The 23,998-nt window shown below is 50.3% G+C and overlaps 1 protein-coding gene across 3 annotated transcripts in view; it reads right to left on the bottom strand.

The window, feature by feature from the left end:
* Positions 1–18,150: 18,150 nt before the first annotated feature.
* Positions 18,151–23,998, bottom strand: part of Arid1b (AT-rich interaction domain 1B) — a 402,089-nt gene continuing 396,241 nt past the window's right edge. For all 3 annotated transcript variants that reach the window (XM_076858093.2, XM_076858094.2, XM_076858092.2), the window contains exon 20: positions 18,151–22,788. In XM_076858093.2, the coding sequence (XP_076714208.2) occupies positions 21,067–22,788 (1,722 nt within the window). In that variant the 3' untranslated portion in view covers positions 18,151–21,066. The remainder of the gene's footprint in view (positions 22,789–23,998) is intronic.

The raw sequence follows: 23,998 nt of genomic DNA on the forward strand, positions 1-23,998 counted from the left end.
GTTTGGATGCGACGTGTCCCTCAAAACTCCTGTTAATGCAGGAATATTCAGAGGTGAGATGACTGCACTGTGAGACCTGTACCCTGGTCAGTCCATCCTGGTTGGAATGGACTGACTGGGTGGCTACTATAGGCGGGAGGGTGTGGCTGGGGAAGGGGGGTCACTGGGGTCACTCCCCTGCTCTCTGACCCCGTCTTGGGCAGAGCAGCCCTTCCTTGTGCCGGGAAGTCGGACCCGCCTCGGGCCCAGAGTCAGGGAGTCGGAGTCCACGGATCGAGGCTGCTGAAACCATGAGCCCAGATCAACGTTCCCTCCTTCAGATTGTTCTTGGTGGGTATTTTGGTCACAGCTAGACAAAGCTGACTAAAACACATAGTGTGTCCTCACGCTGACAGTCTCCGGGGCGCATGGCCAGGCCTTCCTCGGAGCTCCATGCCATCTTACTCTTCTCTGGGCCCTCAATTGTCTCCCTTGCTCCTTGGGCCTCCTTCCTGCCCAGGGTTGAGGCTGGTCTCCATCTCTGAGGGTCAGAAGTCCTGCTCTAGGGCCTGGAAACAAGGCCCTGTCCTCCGGGGCTGAGAGGATCTCTCTGCTCAGGTATCCTGACTGCTCAATTATCTTTTGCTTTTGACCAAAATCAACCCCAGGAGAAGCACCCCCAAATCTTTGGAATATGAGCTCTTGAGTTCTGTCTTGGGCCAGCGACACCCCCCGAACCCGGGGTCAGGTGCACCCCTCAGTGGAGCGCCCCTGAGGGTCTGGGGTGAGGACTGGTGGCAAAGCAGTGCCTCCATACAACCACTGTCCGTGCTGGCTCCTGCCATCTCACCCTGTCTTCCAGTCTTTCCGAGTACTTTCTGGTCACTCTCTGGGGCCTGTACCTGGAAGCTGCTCCTGGTGTTCCAGGCCCTGACCCATCAATGAATGCCCCTTTCCATTTCAACGGGAAAACGTCTTGTTTCCTCCCAATTCCAGTCAGGACGCCCGGGTCAGGGAGAGGTTCCCAGCTCGCACCCCAACCTCAGGCCCTGGAAACTCCCCCAGAAACTCAGCCCAGATCGTAGCCGCCAGGCACACCAGGCCCACTTTGCAGGGTGCGCATATTTTTTAAAGCAAAGCCTGCCTGTCGCTCTCTTGGGCTCTAAATCAAATGCACGTTGCTGGGGCTGTCTCAGAGGAAGCCGATTGGCTGTGTTAATAGTAACAATGCACTCATAATGCTCTTTTCAATTTGAATTAATTTTTGCAGCTAATTCTAGCTACTGAATGTCTTCATTTAAAATACACATATCCATGTATTTTGTTCAGTATTTTAATTAGGCCCAAAGGAATATACTTTCAAATTTGGGCACACTTCATTTGTTATATTAATGAAAAGGCGCTTTAAATCAAGTTTCACGTTGAGGTTTCATTGTGTATGCTGCTCTCAGACACCTCTAAAAGAGATTTACGGTCCAGGTAGTAACCACAAATACTGGCAGTGGACATGCTGTTAATTTAAAACGGAAAGTTTTCTTTTGAGGTGCAGCAAGAAAAAAAGAAGGTGCAGCTAACTTCCCCGGACAGCGGCCCTGCCCCACCCAGGCACGGGATCAGAGCCCTGCACTGCGGGCCTGAGCCGCAGCCGCTGACTTCCTGTCCTCAGTGACCTGTGTATTGGTGACTTCACTGTGGAAGTGCTTATGATGGAAAACAGAATCTTCAGATAATAGGGTGCATCTTTTTAAAGAGGACTTTTAAATGTATTATTCTTGGCTGGGATGAGATTCAGCATGAAGAGCACTGAAGGGCTTCTTTAGGGAAAGTTCTCATAGAATACAACAGTGTCGTATGTGAAGCGTTCCATGAAACATCTGGGATTCACATCTGGCCTGACTTTAAAAATCGTCCTTATTATTATACAATAATGCACGATAACAGCAGTTTGTTGAGCACTTGCTCATTGTGGCCGGGTTCATTATGCCACAACCTACCTGCTGGCCTCTCTAGTCACACTGGCCTGGTTGCCTGAGGATCATATCAAATTCTTTACTACCTCAGGGCCTTTGCACATATGTTAACCATCTGCCCAGAATGCTCTCCCTGGGCTTGGTGTGGTAGCATCTTTCCCGTACTCCAAGACTCCAGGAGGGCATTGCTAACCATCCCGCCAGCCCCTTGGAGTGCTCTCCCAGAGCATTGTTGGAATATTTTTTCCTTCTTCCTACCAATGGCCCCAATCCTGGAGTTATATTAATTTTGTATTTACTTGTTTTGTTTCTCTTTCACTTACAGTCGTCAGATAAAATGCAGGATGCCCAGTTAAGTATGAATTTCAGATAAGCAATGAATACACTATTGACACATATGCTAAAAGAAGAAAATTATTGTTTACTGAAATTCAAACTTAACTGGACATCTCCTCTACTCATTTGTTAAATATGACCATTCCCAGGGCCCATCTCACTGGGTGCTCAAGAATTATCCACTGAACACACCTACGCACCCTGGCAGACCCCCTAGTTGGCGGCCCTTCCAGACACCACACACAGGACTGTTACCCACCCGGCCACTGTGTCCCACACTCCTGAACACATCAGCACCCAGTCCTCCTAATCCCCATGTCAAAACACTGGAGCCCGGAGCGGGTCAGCAGAGCTCGGTGACCATCTGAACAAGGGGGCCGGGGAGCCAGTCCGGGGAGATCAAGGCAGACCTTCAGGGTGCACGGGCAACTTGGGGAAGAGGGGGCTGTGGGACAGGGCATGGCAGGCAGGGAGGTGACAAGTCTCAGCTGAGAGGCGGCAGGCATGACCTCAGAGAAAGGCGCATCCCTGAGAGGCCCTGTCGTCATGGAGACCAGACACCTGGGCCAGGGGGCTGGGGAGGCAGGAGCAGGGCAGCTGTGGGGACAGCATTCAGAGGAGCTCTGCGTGCATGGCACAGAGGGTCACTGAGCATAGAGCACCCAGACATGTCCAGGGCTGCGACTCCGATGGACAGGAGGTGTTCTGGAAAGTTCCAGAAGGATGCCAGAGGCAGATCTTCAGGAGACAGCATCTCCTGCCAGACAGAATCCTCCGGAGGACGCACACTTTCCTCCTTCAGGGTCCACAGAGACCCAGGGTCCCTGCTGGCTGGGAGTGCTAGGTCCCCCTCCTCAACCCCTGCTGCCAGGGGGGTCCTATGGATGTGCCTGCTACGTGGCCATGCTCTCTGCTGCCCCTGCCTGCCACGCCCCCGTCCCAGAGCCTCCTCTTCCCCAAGTCACCAACACACTCTGAGGGTCTCTGGCCCCTGCAGACCTCAGAGCCACGCCAGGCCAGGTCTCCCTGGACCCGAAGCAGGGTGACCCACGGATGGGGGTGGGTTGGGAGCCACCGTCTCCTGGTGGGAAGCAGGTGGCAGGGCAGAGGGGCTGCCCCAGCCTCGGCACACAGTTCTCAGGCCCGGAGACTGCAGCAGACACGGGGTTGCCAGTCTTGCCCCCCCCCCCAGTCTGGAGAGGCAGGTTCTCTGGAGACTCAGACCCCTCCCCTGACAGAGGTCTCCCGGAGGCTTCCAAGAGCAACAGCCTCTAAACCAGTGGGGCTGAGTCAGCCCCAGGCCTCCCGCTTCTTGCTCTGGATGCTATGAAGGACACAGGCCTCCAACCTCGAGGTGGGCAGGAGAGGCTGCAGAGGGCCAGTCCTCCCCACATGGCCTCCCTGTGCTGGACAACCTCCTGGACAGCTGTGAGCCTCTGAGCTGCACAGGCTCTGTTCCCGGGGCTCAGCGCCTCTGGCCTGCGAGGCCCGAGACCAAAGCCTGCTGGGCCTGCCTGGCACCCAAGTCCCCACCCTGGGGCAGACCTCGGATGGTTGCCCCAGGGCTGTCCCGCCCTCACCCCCGTCCTGAGCTCCCACCCAGTGGGGCTCCTTGTGCTGCACCAGGAGGCCAGCGGTGTTCACCCTCCAGGTGGCCTCCAGGGTGGTCTGTGCCTGGGGACATCCTTATCCAAGATGCCTCCTGGAGAGGACTCTCTGGTCCAGTGGACAGGAACAAACTCGCAGCCTGACCAGACCCCTCCCAGCTTCTCCAGCCTCAGGGCGCCTCCTGCTCCTCCAAAGCCACAGCGCCCCCCACTTCAGGGCTTCCCGACTGGCCCCCTCTGGTCTCAGCTTATGCCACTTCCTCAGAGAAGCCCTTCCAGATAGATCTGCCTGGGAACCTCCGCATCGTCTATCATGTCCCCTGAATTTTTCCCTCTGTGACATGAATTTCCACCTCCAACTGTTCATCTGTCTTATTTCTTGTCTGTCCCTCCACGTCTCTGGGGTGCAGCCTCCAAGTTGATTGACTCACACTGTATATATAGCTCCTGGTATGGAATGGACTCCTCTCTCTCATATTACGTACACAATATTACCTAATGTATATATCATAAATACACAAATATGAAACTGTTCAATCTCCCCTTCCTTGGACTCCCTATGTCACTTTGTCGGTGAGTCTATAAACATATTTTGCCATGATTATAATGATTTAACCAATTTCTCTATTTCTTACTGAACATGAATCCTGCAGGGCCAGCATATTAGTTTGTTGTTACTATGACAAAATACCTGAAGCAGGTTAGTTTATAAAGAGAGGCTTATTTTGGCCCACGGTTCTGGAGGTCTGGGCCAAAGATCTGCTTCTGGTGATGGCTTTATTGCAGAGTCCCAAGGTGGTACAGGGCATCACATGACCAGAGACAAGGAGTGCAAGCATGTGTGCATGTGTGTGTGTCTCCTCTGGTCTCTACCTTTCCTCTCTCTGTGCCCTCTACCCAGGGCAGGTGCTCAGCCTCATCCTGTTGACCTGAATGGTTTCCTCCTGGTTCATGGGCACCTGAAGAAGGAGGCAGGATTTCCTACCTGCCCACAGGGCTCCTAAAATCCTGCCAGGGAACGCCACAAGAACCCCCATTTCCTGGGAGATCTGGACACGATTCCTGTTTTACAAGTGAGGACGCTGTAAAGGGAAGGTGATGTGGTTTGCCTGAGGCCTTTCTGACTCCAATTGTCCCCACTCCCACTTTATCCCCAAGCAAAAGAGGAAAACTGCATTTTCTTACCTTTAAAGAATTAAGGAATGGAAACATGGATGGGACATCATGAGCCCCGGCGGTGGCCATTCTGAATCCTGATGATGTGTGTCTCACTTTGGAAGGACCCCGGCCCAGCACCCCTCGCCCTCCTGGACCGTGCCTGCGTGCAGCCCCCGAGCTCTCAGGGTGGAGACTGCCCCCCCACTCACTCTGAGGTCACTTACTCTGAGGCTGGGACATGTGCAAGGGGGCTTTTGTCTGCCCCGACCCTGGCCTGGCCAGAAGGATCCCAGCTTAGGGCTCTGTTTCAGGGCGACTTGTCTGGGATCCTCGAGCAGCCAGGGCTGGGCTTCAGGGCCCCAGGGCCAGCCGTCCTCAGGATGGCCGTGGTGACAGAGGTGTGCTGTCCCGTGTCCTGAGCAGAAGTGACAGGAGCCTCAGAGCTCACCCAGCTCCGAGTGCCTATCAGATGGCAGCACTGCCCGAGTGTGGGTCCTCTCTCACTAGCCGCCCACCCTGGGCTGCAGCCTTGATCCCACCTGTCACACTAAACAGCTGTTCTCCTGGCCTGGGAGCCAGCAAGGGACTTCCAGGCCCCAGGGTACCAGAAAGCCAGTGGGTGGGGGGGGGGGGTGCTCCGTTCCTAGACCGCGCTTTTGCCTGGTGACTTGGAGAAGTGGCAGTGTCATGATTTCTGCCCCAATGCTCCTGAGAATCCCTATTTGAAGAGGTTCTGGCCCCAGTCCTACAGATCCACGTGGCGGCCAGTGGGAGAAAACTCCCATTCCAGTACGGCCGGGGCCTGTGTCTGCCAGCTCATGCGCAGGACCATCCAGGGGCAGGGGGATCGAGAGTGCTAACCTGACAATGGCAGGTGGCCTCAGAGCGACTGCCTAAGAGCCATCCACGAGGAGGCAGCCCCTCAGAGGGAGAGGAACAGAGAGATGGTGTCGCTCACTCAACTACAGTCACATTTATACAGGAAAATGCAAATTAAAAAAAGAAATAAATTTGGTACCTCCTAGTGGCGGAAACCTTTGGTTCTTGAAAGAAGTGCTTCTGCGTCACATTCTCCCTGCAGGTACCTGCTGTGTGTGGGGGGGGCGGTGGGGGCTTTCAGAGCTCTGAATCTGCATTTCCTGTGTACAGGTAAATTCTTTGTTGTCACAAATGTACCCCGAGGATGTCACCATGTCCTCAACCAGTCAGTGGGCAAGGTGGGCCCATCGTGTCCTTCTGCATCCCTCAGAATTGCCTGCACCGAGCCTCCTCCAGCCTCCGGAGCCTCCCAGTGGGACCCTGGGCCTGGACATCTCCTTGGCAGGGACTGGTGCCTACGCACACCTGGGAGCCTGGTTCGCAGACCCAACTTGATTCTTCAAGGGGGAAACCCAACTCAGGCTGACATGTGCGATTCCATTTTTCCTGCCCCAAGCAGGCCGCGGATGGGGAGCCCTGTAATAGCCGCAGCTGGCAACAGACAGGTCAGATGCGCGCTCTCTGAATGACTGGGGGAGGCGGGGGCAGCAGGCTATTTGGCCCAGTGTTTCATTTTGCAGATAAAAAGACTGAGGTCTGAAACACAAAACTGAGGTCAGAAAAACAAAGGAACTAGTGATTTTTTTAAGAAAAGGATTTTTTAAAAAAGAAATGAATATAACTCAAACTGGATCAATTTTTATAAAAGATTTATATTCTGGTGAAAAAGATCCACAAAGGATATAGGCAGAAAATTTTTAAAAGACAAAATATTGAGGGGCTAAGAACATCTTTGAAAAAGTTCAAGTCTGCTGGAAAAGAAATGAAAATGTACCTTCTTTCTTTCTCGGTAATGTGGGGGAAGGCGCCCAGCGCAGGCAGGGTTCAGGAGCGAGATTCTTAGGTTGGACTTTTCACAGATGTCAAGTTCTCGGGAGGGTAAGTAGGCTGTGTGTCCAGTCATGCCATTTGATACACTGTTTTTACTCCTTGGAATTTGTCTTAATGAATTAGTTACAGATAGTGACAAAGATTTATCTTCTGGGGTGTTCACTGCAGCATTTTTTATGATGGTTGAAAATGTGGAAAAGGCATAAATGTCCAGTGAGCGGGGATTGGTGAAATAAATGGAACCCTAGGCAGCCACTACGGCTTAAAGTTTAGAAAAATTAATGACATGAAGAGGTTCATGCTGTAATAAATTTTAAAGTTTGCTTCTAAAATTGAGTATTTTATTGAAGTAGATATTTCTAGATGCCAGAATACAGGTAATTTTTATTTTAGATTTTTATCTTTATGCACCCATACTTTTCAAAATTTCTACAATGGATGTGTCACCCCTCTTTCTTTCTTTATTTGCATCTTCCTCTTTTCCTTTTTTATCTTTTGTGCTGGGCTGGAACCCAGGGCCTGGGACAAGCCGAGTCACACTCCGCGAGCCACACTCCCCACTGGGCCACACCCTCGCCCTGGACACACTTGGACCACCGACTCCAGGTGAAGAACAGCAGCGCTGGAAATTCGGCCTCCTGGTGCACGGTGAGACCACAGTGCACAGCAGCCGAGGCCACCCGTGGGCCACAGTCTGGACTTGGTTCAGCCCTGAGGGGACAGACTCAGGAGACTTGGGTGGATTCATGGTCTCTGACACCTTTTTCTGCCATGCCTCAAGACTTCTCCCTTCCTGGGTCTATGGAGTTTTATTTTGCCGATGTCCCAGAGCACCAAGCTGTCGAAGCTCTGGCTTTAGCCTGGTAGACATTGCTTTCTCCTACCTGCAGTCTGTCCTGACCCCAGCTTTTTGTCCTGAGGGCAAAGAAACCGGGACATAATTCAGATCTGCAATGCATCCCCAAGGCCCACGTGTTGGAGCCTTGGTCCTGAGTTGTTGGGGCAGTTGGAAGGTAGTGGAACCCCTAGGTGGTGAGACCTCCTGGAAGGGAGTTGCCACCAGGGCTGGGCCCCAGAAGGGGGACCCACCCTTTTCTCTTTTGCAACCAGCCATGAGGTAAGCATCTTCCTCTGTGAGTTACTCCCACCAAGACCCGCCACCCTGCCACAGACCAAAGCAACAGGGCCAAGGGATCATGGAATGGAACCTCCAGAGCAGTGAGTCAAAATGAACCTTTCCTCTTTTAAGTTGAGTATCTAAGACACTTTGTTACAGTAGTGGGAAACTGACTTGCACTCCAGGTGAAAGGGGGCTTGCCAGTCCTGTCCTGGAAGGGTTGTAGTAACTGGGAGGCCCTCTTGGGTAGGGCACAGTGGTCAGTGGAGCCGATACTCCTTTATCTGGGGCTGCAAGGGAAGGGGGGGTGAAGGTGAGGCACAAGCAGCAGCCTGACCCTTGGCTGGCACCAGAAGTTCCCCTCGACTCTGTTGGATTTCATCCCTAGAAGGTGCACAGGGAACACCCTGAAGAGACTCAGTGATGGGGCCAGTGGGCGTGGTGAGTGTGACAGCAGGGCCCAGCTGCTGAGGACAGACGGAAACCACCACCCCAGGCCCGTTGAAAGCACACTCCTCAAAGGAACGGCCTTGGGAAGCATCCAGAGGGGACAGCGCTCCAGCATTTGGCCACATTAAGTGAACACCTGTGTGGGGCCCGTCTGGGCTCTGAAGACCCCACTGTGGAGAGCACACCCCAGTTTGCCCCCACGGGGCTGTGCGTAAGGTTAATGGTATCAGTGCCAGGGCTGTGTGACACGACACAGATAAGGGACAGCATCAGAGAGGACACCTGCAGATGCTGGCGGCTCCTCCCTGGCTCAGGGACAGGATTAGGCAGAGGCTGGCCCCCAGGCAGCGCCCCTGGCCATCACTGGGACACAGACACTGCTTAATTGGGTCTCTCCGTTTCTAGTGGTGTCCATTTGAAGCCAGCCATCGGCTCTGTTCCTAAGAAAGTTCCAGGAGAGGGCCCTTGATTGCCCTCTGGAAGGCTAATTAGTCCCAGGGATGGCGTGTCTGGGGGGCCTGCGGGACAGGGGAGCCAGAGACGGCGTGGGGCCGCCTTCTGATGGCTTTGTGAAGGTAGCTCTGTGTTTGACTGACAAATGCCATATGTCCCTAGTGCTGAGGGCACAGCCTGTCGAGCTCTCTCTTCCCGCTTCTGAATGGGCTCCTCTTCGCTTTGCTTTCATACACTGGGTTTCATCCGCCTGTTCTTCAAAGGGAGGAATCGCCAGCGTCCTGACACCTCGCCCTGCACGGGCCCCGATGTCCTGGTCACTCCTGGCTCTAAGGACTGTAGAGAGTTCTTAGCGTGTGCCACTGCAGGGGGCCACCGAGAGGCCTGCTGGGCCTCTCAGCTGCTCACCACTCACCCCCCTCCCCGGCGGCAGCCCTCCTGCCAGGGACGCTCTGAGCCCAGGGACTTTCAGCTGCTGTAATTAGGCCCCTATGTTCAAGGGCTCATGGGACCTGAGGGGATGCTAGCCTTGGTCTTAAATGGCCACATGGTGCCAAGGGACCAGGGCAGGCCATCTGTACCCGTGCCATCCCCAGGGGCTGCAGCTCCCTGTCTCACTGAGCCATGGGCCATCTCCCGGAAGCCTGGACTCGAAGGGCCGCTCATGCCTGACCCAAGTCCTTGCCACGGAGATTGTTGTCCTTCCTTCCTGTGCCCTGGCGGAGGCCAGGACGCAGCCCAGCCGTGGCCCCGGTGCCCCTCTCAACGCACAGCCGGTCCTGACGGGTGTCTGCCTCCTCCTTCCTCTCTGGCCCCAGCGGGCCTTCTCCTCTCCAGGCAATTCTGGAAACTTCTAATTGCTTTTCTCAGTCTTCTCTCCGAGAGGCACGTTCAAGACGCGTGGACCTCGTTTCCTCCCAGAGCTGCTGGCTGCAGGGCTCCACCGCGGACCAAGTCGCCCTGAAGGGTAATTGGAGGCGCAGGAGAAATTAGAAGACGGTAAAGCTGTCGCCAAGAGCAAGTGACAAGCCCCATGACCATGCTCTCTAACAACTGCCTAAATGTTTCCCTTCATATTGTCAAAAATAACACCCTCGCACGCCTCCAGCACCGTCTGTCCCCAGCTTCCTTCAGGACAATGACCCACTCACTGTCAGAGTCACCCTGGTCTCGCTTTCTCCCCTGGCTAAGGCCCTCTCACTGAGCACCCGACTCGGGTCCTGAGTCCACTAGAAGCCCTCAGGTGCTGCTCGGCCATCTCCACGGAGCCCCCCTCCACTGCCTGGGAAAAGCATGGCAGGCGCAGCCCTGAAGCCAAAGATGACGCTCTCCGCGCAGCCTCAGGAAGCCCCCTCAGTGCCCGGGCCACCGCCGCCACAGAGGGTCTTGTCGTTGTGCAGCTTCTACCTTGACTCTCGCTTTCTACCTCAGGGTGCCTGGGACCTTCAGTGAAATGAAATTAAAATACAGAGGACGAGAGTTTCTCCACTCCTTTGTGGGAGACCGAAACACTTTAATATAGTTTTCAGCCAAATCCATCTCAAATTCAAAACATCAGAGAGAAAAACAATTGGACATACAAAAACATCTCTAAACCCAAGATAAGGGGCTTCTGTGAGAAATCACAGCAGATATTTTGCTATGAAGTGAATTCGAACTAAGAAACAGAAATAAAACTTTATTCTCAAAGAAACTTGAGAACCATCTGAGATTTTAAAGTGTTGTGTTTTGAAGTAAAAACTATTATCTTTTTTTTTTTTTTTTTAGCCCAAAAGAACCAATGAACAGCACGTTGGATAGTACAGATACCTAATCACTCAAGAAATTCTCTGAGCTCTCAGAAGAAAACAAGGTGAGAATTATGAATAACAAGGAAGATAAGAGAAAGGACACAGAGTCCCTGCTCAGGAGACTGGGCCTACAGGAGTTCCCGAAGGAAAAAATGGAACAGAGAAGTGACCAAGGAACTAAGAGAAGAAAAATGAACAGAGATAGAAATTGCATAAGGCACAGTCCATGGCAATAGGGCCATAAAACCCAACCTATAGCAAGGGGCAAGAGCCAAGCCACTGGATAACTGAAAAAGTTCCTGGGTGGGAGGAAAAGGAGCCACACTTAGAAATACCAACCACGGCACGGCGGAAGGAAGGGCCTGAAAAACTCGAAACGTTGAACATCTTCTGTACAAAGTCAGACCCTGAAAAGGAATGTTCTAATGAAGGATGAGGCAGAGCAAGGAAAGAGGGGAAGTGGAAGGGTGGGCTTGGGAGGTAGCCCCGGGCGGCTGGTGAAATGGGCTCTCCAGGGAGCTGGCTCTCTGAAGTGGGCAGGAGTCCAGGGAGGCCGCCCCGGTGCCAACGCTGGCAATGGACAGGAAGAGCTGGACAGAGGACCGGGTGGGCTGGGGGTGTCGCCTACTTTGGCATGCCCATCTTTTGCATGGGGAGTAGCTTCAGAAAAGCAAAAATCTGCTTTGTCCATCTTCCCGTGAACTCTTGTGAGACGCACCCCAGACCACTGGGCCCAGCCGAGGCCCCTGGTGGGTGCTGTTCCTGGGCTGGTGCATAAGGGTCTTAGGGGAGAAGTGCTGAAGGGGACCCAGGCCACACACAGCATCCAGCCTAGGCCTGTTAGTGAACTGTCCACCGGCCATGCACACCCCTACCCCACGGGGTAACCACAGCATGGAGGTGAGGGGCACCGTAACCTAGGTACTTACTGTACAGTTTAGATATGAGGTCTCCCCAGATCTTGCATGTGAGACAATGCGGGACAGTCTAGAGGTGACCTGATGGGGCTACGCTAGCCTTAGCCTAATCAGCGCATGAACCCACTGACAGGAGTCAACTGGGTGGTAACTGCAGACAGGTAGGGTGCGGCTGGGTCAGCGGGGGTTTGTCTTGGGTTTGTATTCCGTCTCTGGTGAGTGGCGCTCTCTGCTTTCTGGTTGCCATGTCCTGGCCTCCTGCCCTTCTGCTCCACCTCACCGTGGGCCAGAGCGCGGGAGTCGGCCTCTGCGCACAGACCTCTGAAACCGTGCATCAAAATGACCCTTTCCTCTTCTGTGCGCTTCTTCTCTTCTGTCAGGTCTTTTGGTCACAGTGACAAAAAAGCTGACTTCGACACTTACCTTGGGATGTTCTGGTCGCTTGGAAAAGCTGGTCTTGAGACAACGGTGACCTGGAGAAGAGACTTCAAGAGAAATACAGGCCAGCACAAGAGGAGGCCAGGAGTCAAAAGGGGATGTGTAAGGTCACTTGACTCACCTGGGATCCAGCCTTAGTTGGGAGCCCATGCAAATGGGGACTGGCCACCTGCCGTACATCTTGCATTACAGACCACTCTCCAGGCCACTGTGGGGTGGTTCCAAATCCTCTAATGTTCAGGTTGATGGACGTGACAAAGCCTGCTCCTTCTAGCAGTACACCCTGCAAGTTGGGGGCTGACCCCCACTCCTCTGACATTAACCAGGGACCTTGGAGACTTTCATGGGGTCCTCAGCCTCCCCCTCAAGTCAGTTCCTCAGCCTTCGGGATTTGTGACCGCTGATGTCACAGCCCCAGTACAGAAGCTGCTGCCGGAGATCAGCTGCCAAGGTTAAGAGAAAACACCACAGAGAGCCGAATGTCCTTCTTCATTCAACAGCTTCTGAAGAGCAAAGTAGAATTCCTTTTTCATGCATGAGAAGGAGCGAGATGGCTGGTCACACGGGACCCCCGGATCTGCTAATCAGCTGTGTGCATTGGGAGGGCCCAGGCCAGACACTGGGCCTCACACGTCTTTTCTGAGGAACAGCTTGAGGGAGGGCCCATAGAGCAGTGCTGAAGGTGGTGAAGGACAGTCCCCTCCCTGCCCCTGGAACTGCCCAGAGGTCCTCAATGCTTCTGGAGACGTGGTCGCTGCCAGCGGTCCCGAGCCCTGGGCCTGCTGAGGCATGTTTCTGCCCTTGCTCCTGCCAGCCTCCTGGTACCTTCCCCCTCCCCGTGTCCTCTCCTTAGTCTCCTCTTCTCTCTGGCCTCTCCCTTCATGCCCTTGTTCTGAGCTGGACCCCAGACTTCAGGTCATCACACAGCGTGCTGTGCCTTGAGGTGACCCGTACTAATCATCTCGCACAGACCACACCCAGCTCTCCCGTCGGTGGACTCAGGAGCTGGCTCCCAGCCCTCCAGCAGGCCACACCGGCCAGTCCCCTGACGGTGCGGAGCACCAACCTCACAGCTCCTGTACCACCTCATCCTTGGGGGCTGAAGACCACAGGAGTGTGGGGGCTTACGGACCTGGAGGCGGGAGTCCCACTCGGGTCTCAGCCAGGCTGTTCCCCCGGGGGCCCACCCCCTCCACTCCCACCAGCAGTGCCCTTTTCTGTCCCTCCTGAATCTCACCTGCTTCCAGCCTCCAGGGCCCCGGATCATCATGGTCCCACCTGGACCGTTGGTGACACTCTTGTTACCCTGCAACCCCCTGGTTAGCTTCCCTTGCCATGAGCCAGGCCTCTGCCGAGGTTCTGCACACCTAGGGAGGCCCCGATTCTGAGACAGATCTGTCCCTGAGCCTTGCTGTCTGGTCCCCAGCTGCGCCTTCCTCAGATCCGCCCTGACTGGCAGCGCTCTTCTGTGTGACTCTCCTTTATTGATGGGACCACTAACCTCTGAAGCCCATGCCCAGCTGAGTCTGTGGCCCTTTCCAAGACTGCAGACTTCCTCGGCCCTCCGCATCCCCTGCTTGAGTCCTGCCAAACCTGATGGCCTTCAGGCCCACGCCACTGCTCAAGTCCGGCTTCAATCTGGGTGGAGGATTTTGTCCAGCATGAAAATCTTTTGCCAGCTCCCCAGTGCCAGTTGCTCAGGAGGGACAACTGTGGCCTGTGTCTGCCCCCTTTCCAGTCTCATCTGTGCACCCCCACCCCACCTTCTGACAGCCTCAAGCCTAGAGTTGAACTCTTTGGGTTTCTTTTATTTTTGTTTCTTGGTACTGGGGATTGAGCCCAGGGGCACTCCACCACTGAGCCACACCTGGTCCTTTTTACTGTATCTTGAGACAAGGCCTCATGAAGTTGTCCAGGCTGGTCTGGAACTTGCCTTCCTCCTGCCGCAGCCGCCCTGGTTGCTGGTGGATGTCTGCTAGAACCAGGATGCCCAGGGCTCTCACCAGTGGCTGTCTCCTTTCCTCTGGCCTGGCAGCTCCACAAGCTGTGTCCCACAGGAAGCCCTCCCAGGTCACCCCTGCAAGCCCACGGGCTCCTGTCATGTGTCCTCCCCCAGCACCCGGTGGGTATTTCTGCAATGCCACCACACAGGACGGCTCTTATGTGTGCTAGGGCTCAACATTTTTTTTTGGAATGAAAGTGTCTATTAAACACCTGTCATGTGCTAGACTCGGGCTCAGACTTTGTCCACTGTGATGCTGAGGCACCAGCAGCATAGGTATGACAGGGAGCAAGCTCCGAATCGGGGCCCCTTGTCTGGGTCCTGGGGGGACCTGCTTCCTGGAAGACATAGCTGGGTCCCGCTCCCTCTAGAGTCAGGGCCTCCCATTCCGCCCAGGTAGGCAGGTTGGAGCTCCTGCCCTGGGAGCTGCAAGGGGGGCGTCTGGGTGAGTGGATGTGGGAAGCCGCTCTGCTGTCCTGAGGTGGGCATGCAGGTCTCTCGCAGAGGACGGGAGCCCTGTGAAATTCCCAAGCTGGTCTGCATCCAAGCCCAGCTTCAGATACACTTTCAAGAAGATAGAAAACAACAGACTTCCCACCTCTAGCTCCACAGAGGATGCCAGGCAAGAGGCCTGGAGCAGAGGTGCTCTCCAAAAATGCAAGCTCGTAATTCCCCCCAGAATCAGACTGCACAATTTACAGGCACTGACAAATTTCACCATTTAACAGCAGCCATTAAAGACAGATTCTGGGTGGGTGGGAAGAGATGCCAGTTTATATCAGGCTTGATTGCTCAGCACTCGGAGTTCCCAAGCTAATACATCAAATTTAATTTTTGAAAACAAGAGCCCACCAAGATAAACTTTCACTAATTAACAAAACCTGATTTTTTTTTTTTCCAAGATGCATTCCAATCTCCCATCACTACCATAGCAGCCACGGAATGTTCAACGTGGGGAAAGGGAATGGCACGGGAAAAAGCTGGCTGCAGAGCCTTTGCAACGGCTCCCCGGGAACGGAAACTCATCTCGATAAATCCCGGTGGCTCACTGCCATCAGGAGCCTTCTCCTTTCAGATCTTATGGCCAAGAGAAGTACTGGCCATATGTTCACACCATTTGGTGAAAAACACACGGAACCAACAACACAAGCATTGCACTTATGGGTGATTTTTAAAAAAATCATGCCAAGTGGATTCATCCTAAACATGTGAGATACACCACGTCACTCCCCTGCCATTAGGTCTATTAGGGTTTATTTTTATTTTCATGGTTCCATGGGTACAAATAACCTCTTGCATGGGACCAGCATTTTTAGAAGTCATGAACCAAATATAAGCAACTGGCATCCTATGTCCTTGTCACTTGTCATTCCTCAGGTGTCCTCTTCTAAATCACAGTGAGTGAATAAAAAGCAAGAAAGGAAGATACTATGAATCAGAACCCTAAGGGTTGTCCACTAGGATGTCAGCAGTCATTCATCAGGCGGAATGCTCCAGCAGCCCTGGCCAGCAGAGCTTCCAGGACCAGAGTGACGTGGTGCCTGTCGGTTGCATGCCAGTTCCTAGTGATGGGCCCACTAGGATGACTACAGATTAAGCCGTGAACACAGCTAGGGCTTGGTTGTTGCTGAACTCTTAATTTCTCAGAGTATCACGGGCCCCAAGTACTTTGTTGTGAAGAAATTTAAATTCCAGCTCAGCACATGACTTGGTATGCAGGCCTCTGCAACTCTTTTTGAATGGTGGACAAGATAGTGTTCTGTACCAAGGCTTCTGTGGTGAACAACTAGAAGCTATGCTACTCCTTGAAGTGCAAAAAAACGTAGTGATCACCACTTACCAGGAGGCATTGGTGTGGATGCTATGGTTGTTGCTTTTGGAAGTGTGCGTTTGGTGAAGGATATCTTTAAGGAGCTGTATCTATATTATAGTTCCTCGATTCTTTGGAAAAACGTGGTTTGTAGAATATTCAGATCCCAGGCCAGCTAAGAGCCAACCTTGGGTGGAAGAGCAAAGCTCAGTCTCTACTCCTTCCTTGACCTTATGCTTGCACTCAAATGAAGAGGCCTGGATTCGACTCTACAGTTCTGGAACTATGGTGCCTCTTAGCTCAGTGTGAAGATGGGCACCTTGTTTCTAGGCAAGCTCTGTGCTGTGTGTATCAGAGAAAAAGGAGTATGACGTCAAACATCATGACCAGTCACTGTCGTATTTGACCTTTCCTGGGGGGGGGAGGGGGGTCTGCCCCGTCCCTGGATGTCTGACATCCCAAACTGACATTCAATAAAAAAGCATCAGAATCACCCTTGGCACTGAACACAGGTGAGCAACAGGCTAGGCATGGCATTCCCCAGAATACCCCAAATGACAAAGCTCACGATATTCTCTCAAGCCTTACTTTTAAAACATGCAAAACACGTTAGAGCAGCAGACAAAGGAACCATGTGTGTATAAATACATTAGGACTAACGCACGCTCAGTAATTGTAAGGCTTTTACCTGTACTGTCTCATTGAATCTTGTCAATCCTGTGAGGTGGGGGTTAGACCATTGCAGGCGAGGAAACAGGTTCAAGAATTTAAATACCTTGCTCAAGGTCACAGTGACACTCTTCTTCAGGGGGGGACATCTTTCAGTTTGAGAAATAAATGCAAGGAACATGAACATTTAGGGGAAAAGTCCGACATGCTCTCTGGCTAGCCAGTGTTGTCCAAAGCTCTGCAGCATGTTTATAAGAATTATAAAAAAATAAAATAAAATAAAAAATTCCAGGCTACTTAAGTCAGGAGATGCTTGGGGTTAGCGAGCCTCCTGCCCGCAGGCCACTTTCCTCTCCAGTGTGGTACGGTGGGTTATGGAGTGCCCTCAGGACAGGACACAGGGTTGTTTTGAGATCTCTTTTGTTTCTTAGAATGACTGGAGAAAGCTGGGGTAAGCCTTCAAGTGCCTGAAGTCAGGTTGGAGAAAAAGTCGCATTTGTTCATACATGTGATAATCTCCCCCACTCCCGACTCACTCTCCAAGTACCCATTTTTAAACCCGGTAGGGAGTTACATGGGAAATTGGAGCCTGGCATGGCAGAGGGCTGTGCACTTGACGCAGGGGCTCCAGAGCTTTGTATGGGGGACTGCAGTTTCTCCCTCCACTGTCAAACTCCTAGGCCCCTTAGGGGAGACTGAGCAGGGAACTTTCAGAGCTGGCAGGGGCCTCAGAGTCATCTGCAGGGCACACAGGGAGGTCTCCAGGCCACCCTGTGTGTCCAACAGCAAAACCCGTTATCATTGCCAAAGTGCAGCGGGTATTGTTTTGGAAGCAAACTGCATTGAGCAGACTTGTACATTTCTATGACTGTCTGATGTGAAAGATGGAAATGCAATTAAACCAAGGCCATTATCCACTGGTGACTCCTGAGAGCCTGGACAGAGAAGGGCACCTGTTATGAGCTCAGTACCTCTGCTGAATTAATGAATGACGTGTGGCCTTAGCAGAGGTACACTACCAGAAATATTTACTAGGTTTGAGAAACTTGCCTAAGCATTAAGTTAAAGTTGACTTCCAAGTTCTCCTGGGTGCACCAGGGGCACAGGGTGATGGCCCCAGGCACTGGGCTCCCAGAAAGAGACCTCACCTCAGCCCACCCAAAAGCAATGGGTTGTCTGGCCTCCATTGTGGCTCATTTATAATGCTTTCTTCATTCCTCATAGGGGAACAGATAGGGGAACTGGAACATGTCATTTGAGAGGAGACGGAAAACTTTCGGCAGTTTTGGAAAGGAAGGCTTTCGCAGTGGAAGCAGCATGCCTTGTATTAGAGCAGCAGAGTTTATGCTGTGTAAACTGCCCCCCTCCACTAGGAAAAAAGCATTCTCCACTACGATTTTTAAAGTTTAACAATCTTCAAACAAGCCACACTGATCAGTAAAAACCGATTCTGCTTCCTTCTCAAACCAAACACTCCAAGTAGCTATTTCTGAGCAGATGCCACCCCATAGTATCATTTATGTGACATTAAAAAAATTCACTCAAATACCAACAGATTCAACTTTATAGCACCATTCCAAAATACTAAACTTTCTTTGCACCTTTATTTTTATCTTTTTTTTTTTTTTTTTTTGGTACACATTTAAAGTATGGGCATCCTGTAAGTTTCTGAAAAGCCTCATAGAAAAAAAAAACCAACAACTAATTTTTAGGACAAAGCAATAACTCAGTTTATAGGCAAGATGATCTCAAGCAGGCTGCAATTCTTCATGGGCTTCTGTGAGTCTTGATTCTGGGGTGAGAGTGGAGAAAGGATGCTAGAATCTTCCTGAAGGAGCCTAGAGACTGCGCTGCATGTTGGCCTGTGCCCACGAGCTGCTCAATGGTCGGACTCTGGGCACTGGCTACAACTCAAAGCATGACATTCATAGTCTATGATTTTACTCTTCTGATTGACTAGAGAATTGGGACATTAGATAACTCAGAGTTCACGAAATACACCTTTTATTCATACACTATGAGAGACAAATTAGAATCATATTGAATTCCATCTTACAAATCTTCATGTTTTAAGCTTAGAGCATTAAAATCTGTTTTTAGCAAGCAGCTGTATTTAAAGTAGAATTATAAATGGGTTTTTAATTCAACATATATTTGGCTGCATTGTTATGTAAGAAGACTGTTTGACTAAGTAATGTGGGAGTTGACAGATGAGACTGCTTGCAGGAAAAAATTCTTATTTTTTTTTCCTCGTGACTACAGAGTCATGTCTTACACTGATTCTGACTGCGTGCTCCTGTCTAACTCTCCCATATGTTACTGTGGGTAACGTGAACCAGGAAGGCAGATGTGTCAGGGACTGGGAGTGTGGAGTACACTGTGACTAGAAGAGGGGTGCGAGGTAGAGCCAGAAGAAGCAGGGTCCACTAACAGGATGACTCTGTAGTAGTTTCAGAGAAATTGATGGTTATACAATAACAGTCAACGACCCCTGGAGAAAAAGTTTAAATCAGAACTGACGAGTATTAAAGAGCTACTCTGCACCAGGTAGGAAGGACTATGAGAATAATAATATGCCCTGAAATAGAAGTAATCACTTTGCACTATGTACACCACATACAATATAACATATTCTTTTTAACATTGCACAATATAAATATTATACACGGTGGAGTAAACTAAATGCAAAATAACTTTGAGGCACACAGAAGAAACATGGGATAGACTGAACTTTGATTAAAATTACGATGGACTAGAGAAAGGCAGAGTGTTACATTTCAGGCTAGTCAGCTTCGGAGCTCTCACCTCCAGTGGGTTGGCGGCCACTTCCCATCTACATTGAAAATGATCATACCTCAATGTCAGAGTTAATTGCTTCAAAGAAAGACTAATTAGCTAAATAATTTGAGAAAATCGAAGTGTTGCTCCCCACTCTAGAGTAGGTAACCCTCGAAAGGTGCCTTCAGACCTCAGGGCTTTGTAATTTGAGGATGCTGCTGTATTTCTCCTATTTCTTGTAAATAACTCGTCACTATGAAGCCACTTTAAGGAAACTAGAACAGTATTCAAGAACACCCATCACAGTGCTTAACAAGATTTAATGTACATTTATTCTTAACATGTGGAACATATAAAGATTTTATACTGAATAAATGATATTCATTAAGCCAGAGGAAAAGGAGGAATTTACATCAAGTTTTTTTCTTTTTTTTTTTTTTTAACTACATTATCTTGAAATACAAATGTGGATTCTCATCACTGAAAAATCTTTGAAGTTGTGTTTCTTCCTTTTAATTGTATTTTTTCTTTTGTCTGTACTGGTAACCATTTCTAAATCAATCCATATGCAACCATTTCCACACCTTGATTCATGAAGCAAATTGTGATCAGCTGCTCTCTCGAAACAGAGCATGGCTTTATACATACAGAAACTTGTACATTACCCTCTTTTTTTTTGTTTTTTTTGTTTGTTTTTGTTTTTTGTGTTTTTTCTTTTTTATTTTTGGAGATATGGCCCTAATGAAAAAATATATAAAATAAAAATAAAAAATTATTTAAATCTACTATCACTTCGTAGTTACCACATCATGAAAAAGAAACTAAAAACTTTGTACTAAAAAACAACAAAAAAAAAAAAAAAAAAAGAAAAGAAAAAAAAGTGAGGGTATGTTTAATGTACAACTTCTATATACATCACAGCCCATAGGCAGTAAAAAAAAAATATTTAAAAAATGATTAAAGGAATTGTGAAGAACTGTCATGTGGGGGGCCAAACGACAGACAGCAGACATGGCGGTAGTGGTGAGGAAGCAATTTTCATTGATCGCTATCAGGTATGTATTTTCAATCCTAACTTAAATGACATTGTTTTTGCTCCTAGCCTAATGTAACCATCTTCCTGGGGAGAAACCAGTATCATTCATAATTCTGACTACTGACTGACACACCTCCTTGAGCCCCTATACCTATATCTCTAGAAGTTTCTATTGCACAGAGCTTTAGGTGATGGGATGCAACTTTTTTTTTTTTTAACATTCTCTGAAGAATAAAATACATAGGAAACTAATAATTTTTCACCTTTTTGACTCAGTGTGGTGAAATTTTCCCATCTTAGCATCTTTTGCCAAAACTTTTTTCTTTAAAGTCAATTTGCTTCCCCAAAAATGCAATACAACATGGAAAAAAGAACATTAAAGAGAGAATCTGTGAAAAACAAAATGTGACCTTTGAATGCACTAGACAGCAACTTTGGTTAAAAAAAAAAAAAAAAAGAAAAAGAAATAAAAAACCCCAAAGGATGTACTTATACACACAGACAGCAAATATTAATTTTATAACTGTTCAAATTAATTATTTAATTCCCAATTGGTAAATAGTGAACGGGGCAGAGGAGCAAAGATTTTCTTTTCCTTCTTCCTACGCTGGATAAACAAGAACAGAAAACAGCCAGTTATATGTGACGCTCTAATCTTCACTCACACATGCTTGCCTTCTCACTATGTCATAACTGCCCAATCTGAAATAGTACATCACAGATGACAGATGCAACCAGAGAGTTCAGGACAGCTGATATCGAGATATCCAGCAACCGACCCTCGTGCAAAAGGAATTCCGAGCGGTTCTCGTCCACTCTGGCCATGGCCAGTAAAGCCTTGGCCGCCCTGCACATCATGTCTACGCTAGGTGGTTCCAGAGGTGGGGGCTGCATGTGTATGAGGTTATGCTGGCTCTGCTGGTACTGCGCCATCGTGACCCCGTCCTCCAGGAAGCTTATCAAGTTCCCAATGCTTCCCTTCTGCACAGCTATTGCCCTTGCTGCTAGCGCATCCCCCTGGGCAAGGTTCGATAAAAGCGCCATGGACATTTCTCGACAGACTGGGTTTTTGCGATCCCCAACGTACCTAACTAACGTAGCATAGAATTTCTCCTGACGACTAAATGGAGGCGTGGCCAAGATGAGGTCCACGTTATTGTCCTGGATGCTGAGCTTACAGAGGGTCTCCAGCACAAGTCTTTGAGGCGACAGGACCGAGTTGGGTCCCACTGTGGGAAAGGGGTCTTGCGCCTCTGCGGATGGGCACACCATCCAGTGCAGCAAGCCATCCAGGATCGGCAAGCAGATGCTTTCCGTGTAAGCGGACAAGTCTAGCTGCCCCGAGATGTTGGCCAATGTGACCAGTGTGTTGTCCCGCAAGACCTCCAGGCAGTCCCACCACCACTCATCTTTGCTGCAGGCCACCCCCTTGTCCTCGTCCTCCTCCTTCTCGTAGGTCTGCGGGGCTCGTTTTCTCTCTGGATGCTCGTGGTGAAGAAGAATCAGCTTCCCCAGGATCAGCACCAAGCCCGGATGTTTGGACATCTCAGCGTCGTTGCCAGGCACGAAAGACAAGCTGCGCACGATGTTGGACACGCAGATGCAGCGCCTGGCCAGCGAGTCTTGCCAGTGTGCGATGGTGCACAGCGGGGTCTCATCCCGGCTCCTGGGCTCATCTTCCAGCAGCCTGATGTTCCGGTGGCTTTTGGCCTGCTGAATACCAAAGGGAAACTTGCTGCTTTCGGTCTGGGGTCCAGGGTTTGCTTCTTCAGGCAAGGCCCCCGGCCGAGCAGACAGGACATCATCGATGGTGGCTATGATGCTTTTCTCTGGCTGCTCTTCAGAATCACCTTTGCCTTCTGGCTCTTTCTTTCTACCTGTGGAGCTTAAAGGGGGAGGTGGGCGCCTGCGAGGAGGAATCTCCATCTTACTCTCAAAGTGGGTCTGGATGTGCTCCGTGGTGTCACCGCCCCCCAGCTGCCAGTGCAGAAGCCCGCTGCTGAACTCCTGCACGCGGCCCAGCCGGTCAGAGCGGTCCACCACAAACAGGTTGTTCTTCTTGACAATCTTTATGGGCAGCTTGTCAAACTTACTGGCCTGTCTGGGCTTCTCTTTGGGGGCTGTAGTGGTGTCTGGGGCAGCGAGGGTGGCACTGCTCTTTGCCTCCGACTCCACCTTTTCGATGTCTTCCTCCTCTTCCTCCTCGTCCTCCTCCTCCTCGAGACCCTCAGTGTCTTCTTCCTCTTTCCCAGAATCTTCTGCCAGGGACTGGCTGTCCTCTCCCTTTACTGCACTGTGACCGAGTGCTTTCTGGCTGGGGTCTCCCACTTCATACTCCATGAGAATTCCAAAAATGTCAATCAGGCATTTTCTAAAGTATTCTACTAAAAGTTCAAGAAATCCAGACAACTAGAGGAGAGGAGAGAGAAGAGATACAGTCATGACATCAGCTGTGACTGGAGGGGTGAAACCCTGGGACCACCTTTCTGGCTGGGTTGGACCACATGGGTGCTGGGTGAACTTCCCAAACCCCACATCATGAACTCAGCCAACACAGGCACGCCTCCCGTTGCTGCTGACTTTCAACTCCCCCCAACCTGAACCTCACTTCTTGCTCCACATTGCTAATGTCATCAATGAGCTCTTCTTTATCCACCTGGTTTAGATACAGCACACTCATTATTAGAAGAGTAGGAATGAGGATTTTATAGACTCTTTCACCCAAAGTGACTCGTTCTCTTCTATTATTTATCTGAGACTTGCTTGCTGGGATTTTTATGGTTATTATTCTTAGGTTTTTATGGCTATTTTTGTCTCAGGTGCCATAGGTTACCGTAATTTATATTCACTATATATCCTTTAGAGAAGATAATTTCAACTATGTAGTAGCTCATAAACACTGAAAATTAGAAACAAATCAATTTAGTCATTGATAAATGAATTAAAATGTTTCATAAAATGCAATTTTACATTTCAGTTAGTCACAGCTCAAGCTGAAAGACAAAAGCCACTAGGAGAGAGTCACTAATTGCGAGAGCAAGCTGCAATTCCTGTGAGCCCCTGAACCATGGAGGGCAAACCCAGAGACTCCGGGACCCCACTGCCAGCCCTGCCACACGAGGGCCCTCCAAGAAATAGGTCATAAAAAGGGCTTTCTCATGACAGACACCAGCATCACCACACTGTCCTGTTTGCCGGCAGTGTCTTTTGGAAAGTGGTGAGAAGCACCGACTCTGGCACAGTACTTGCTTTCAGGGTCCCAAAGAAACCATTTCGAGGTAGGAGCCTGGATAACTGAAGCTTACTTTTCCCCTGGGGAAAGGGGGAAGTTAAGAAAGTGACCCTGAGTGTGAGAACATGTGACCAGCACAGTTCATCTATTATAAGGATGAAAGTTAATTACTCTAGTGAAGGCCAGATACATTTTAAAATATTTATTTTCTTTTAAAAGAGACTTTGTGTGACATTTAAGACCTTATTAATCTGCTTTCTATCAACTGAAAATCACCCTTCTGGGCCACATTACACTGAGGAATATATGAAAGAAGAAAGGGGAGGTGGGAGAGGATGGTCTTATTTCAGTGGAAGCAAGGAAAGTGCTCTGTTTTTAACAGAAAGC

The sequence above is a fragment of the Callospermophilus lateralis genome, chromosome 6 (genome assembly GCF_048772815.1).
Source record: "Callospermophilus lateralis isolate mCalLat2 chromosome 6, mCalLat2.hap1, whole genome shotgun sequence".
In the NCBI taxonomy this organism is placed as follows: Eukaryota; Metazoa; Chordata; class Mammalia; order Rodentia; family Sciuridae; genus Callospermophilus; species Callospermophilus lateralis.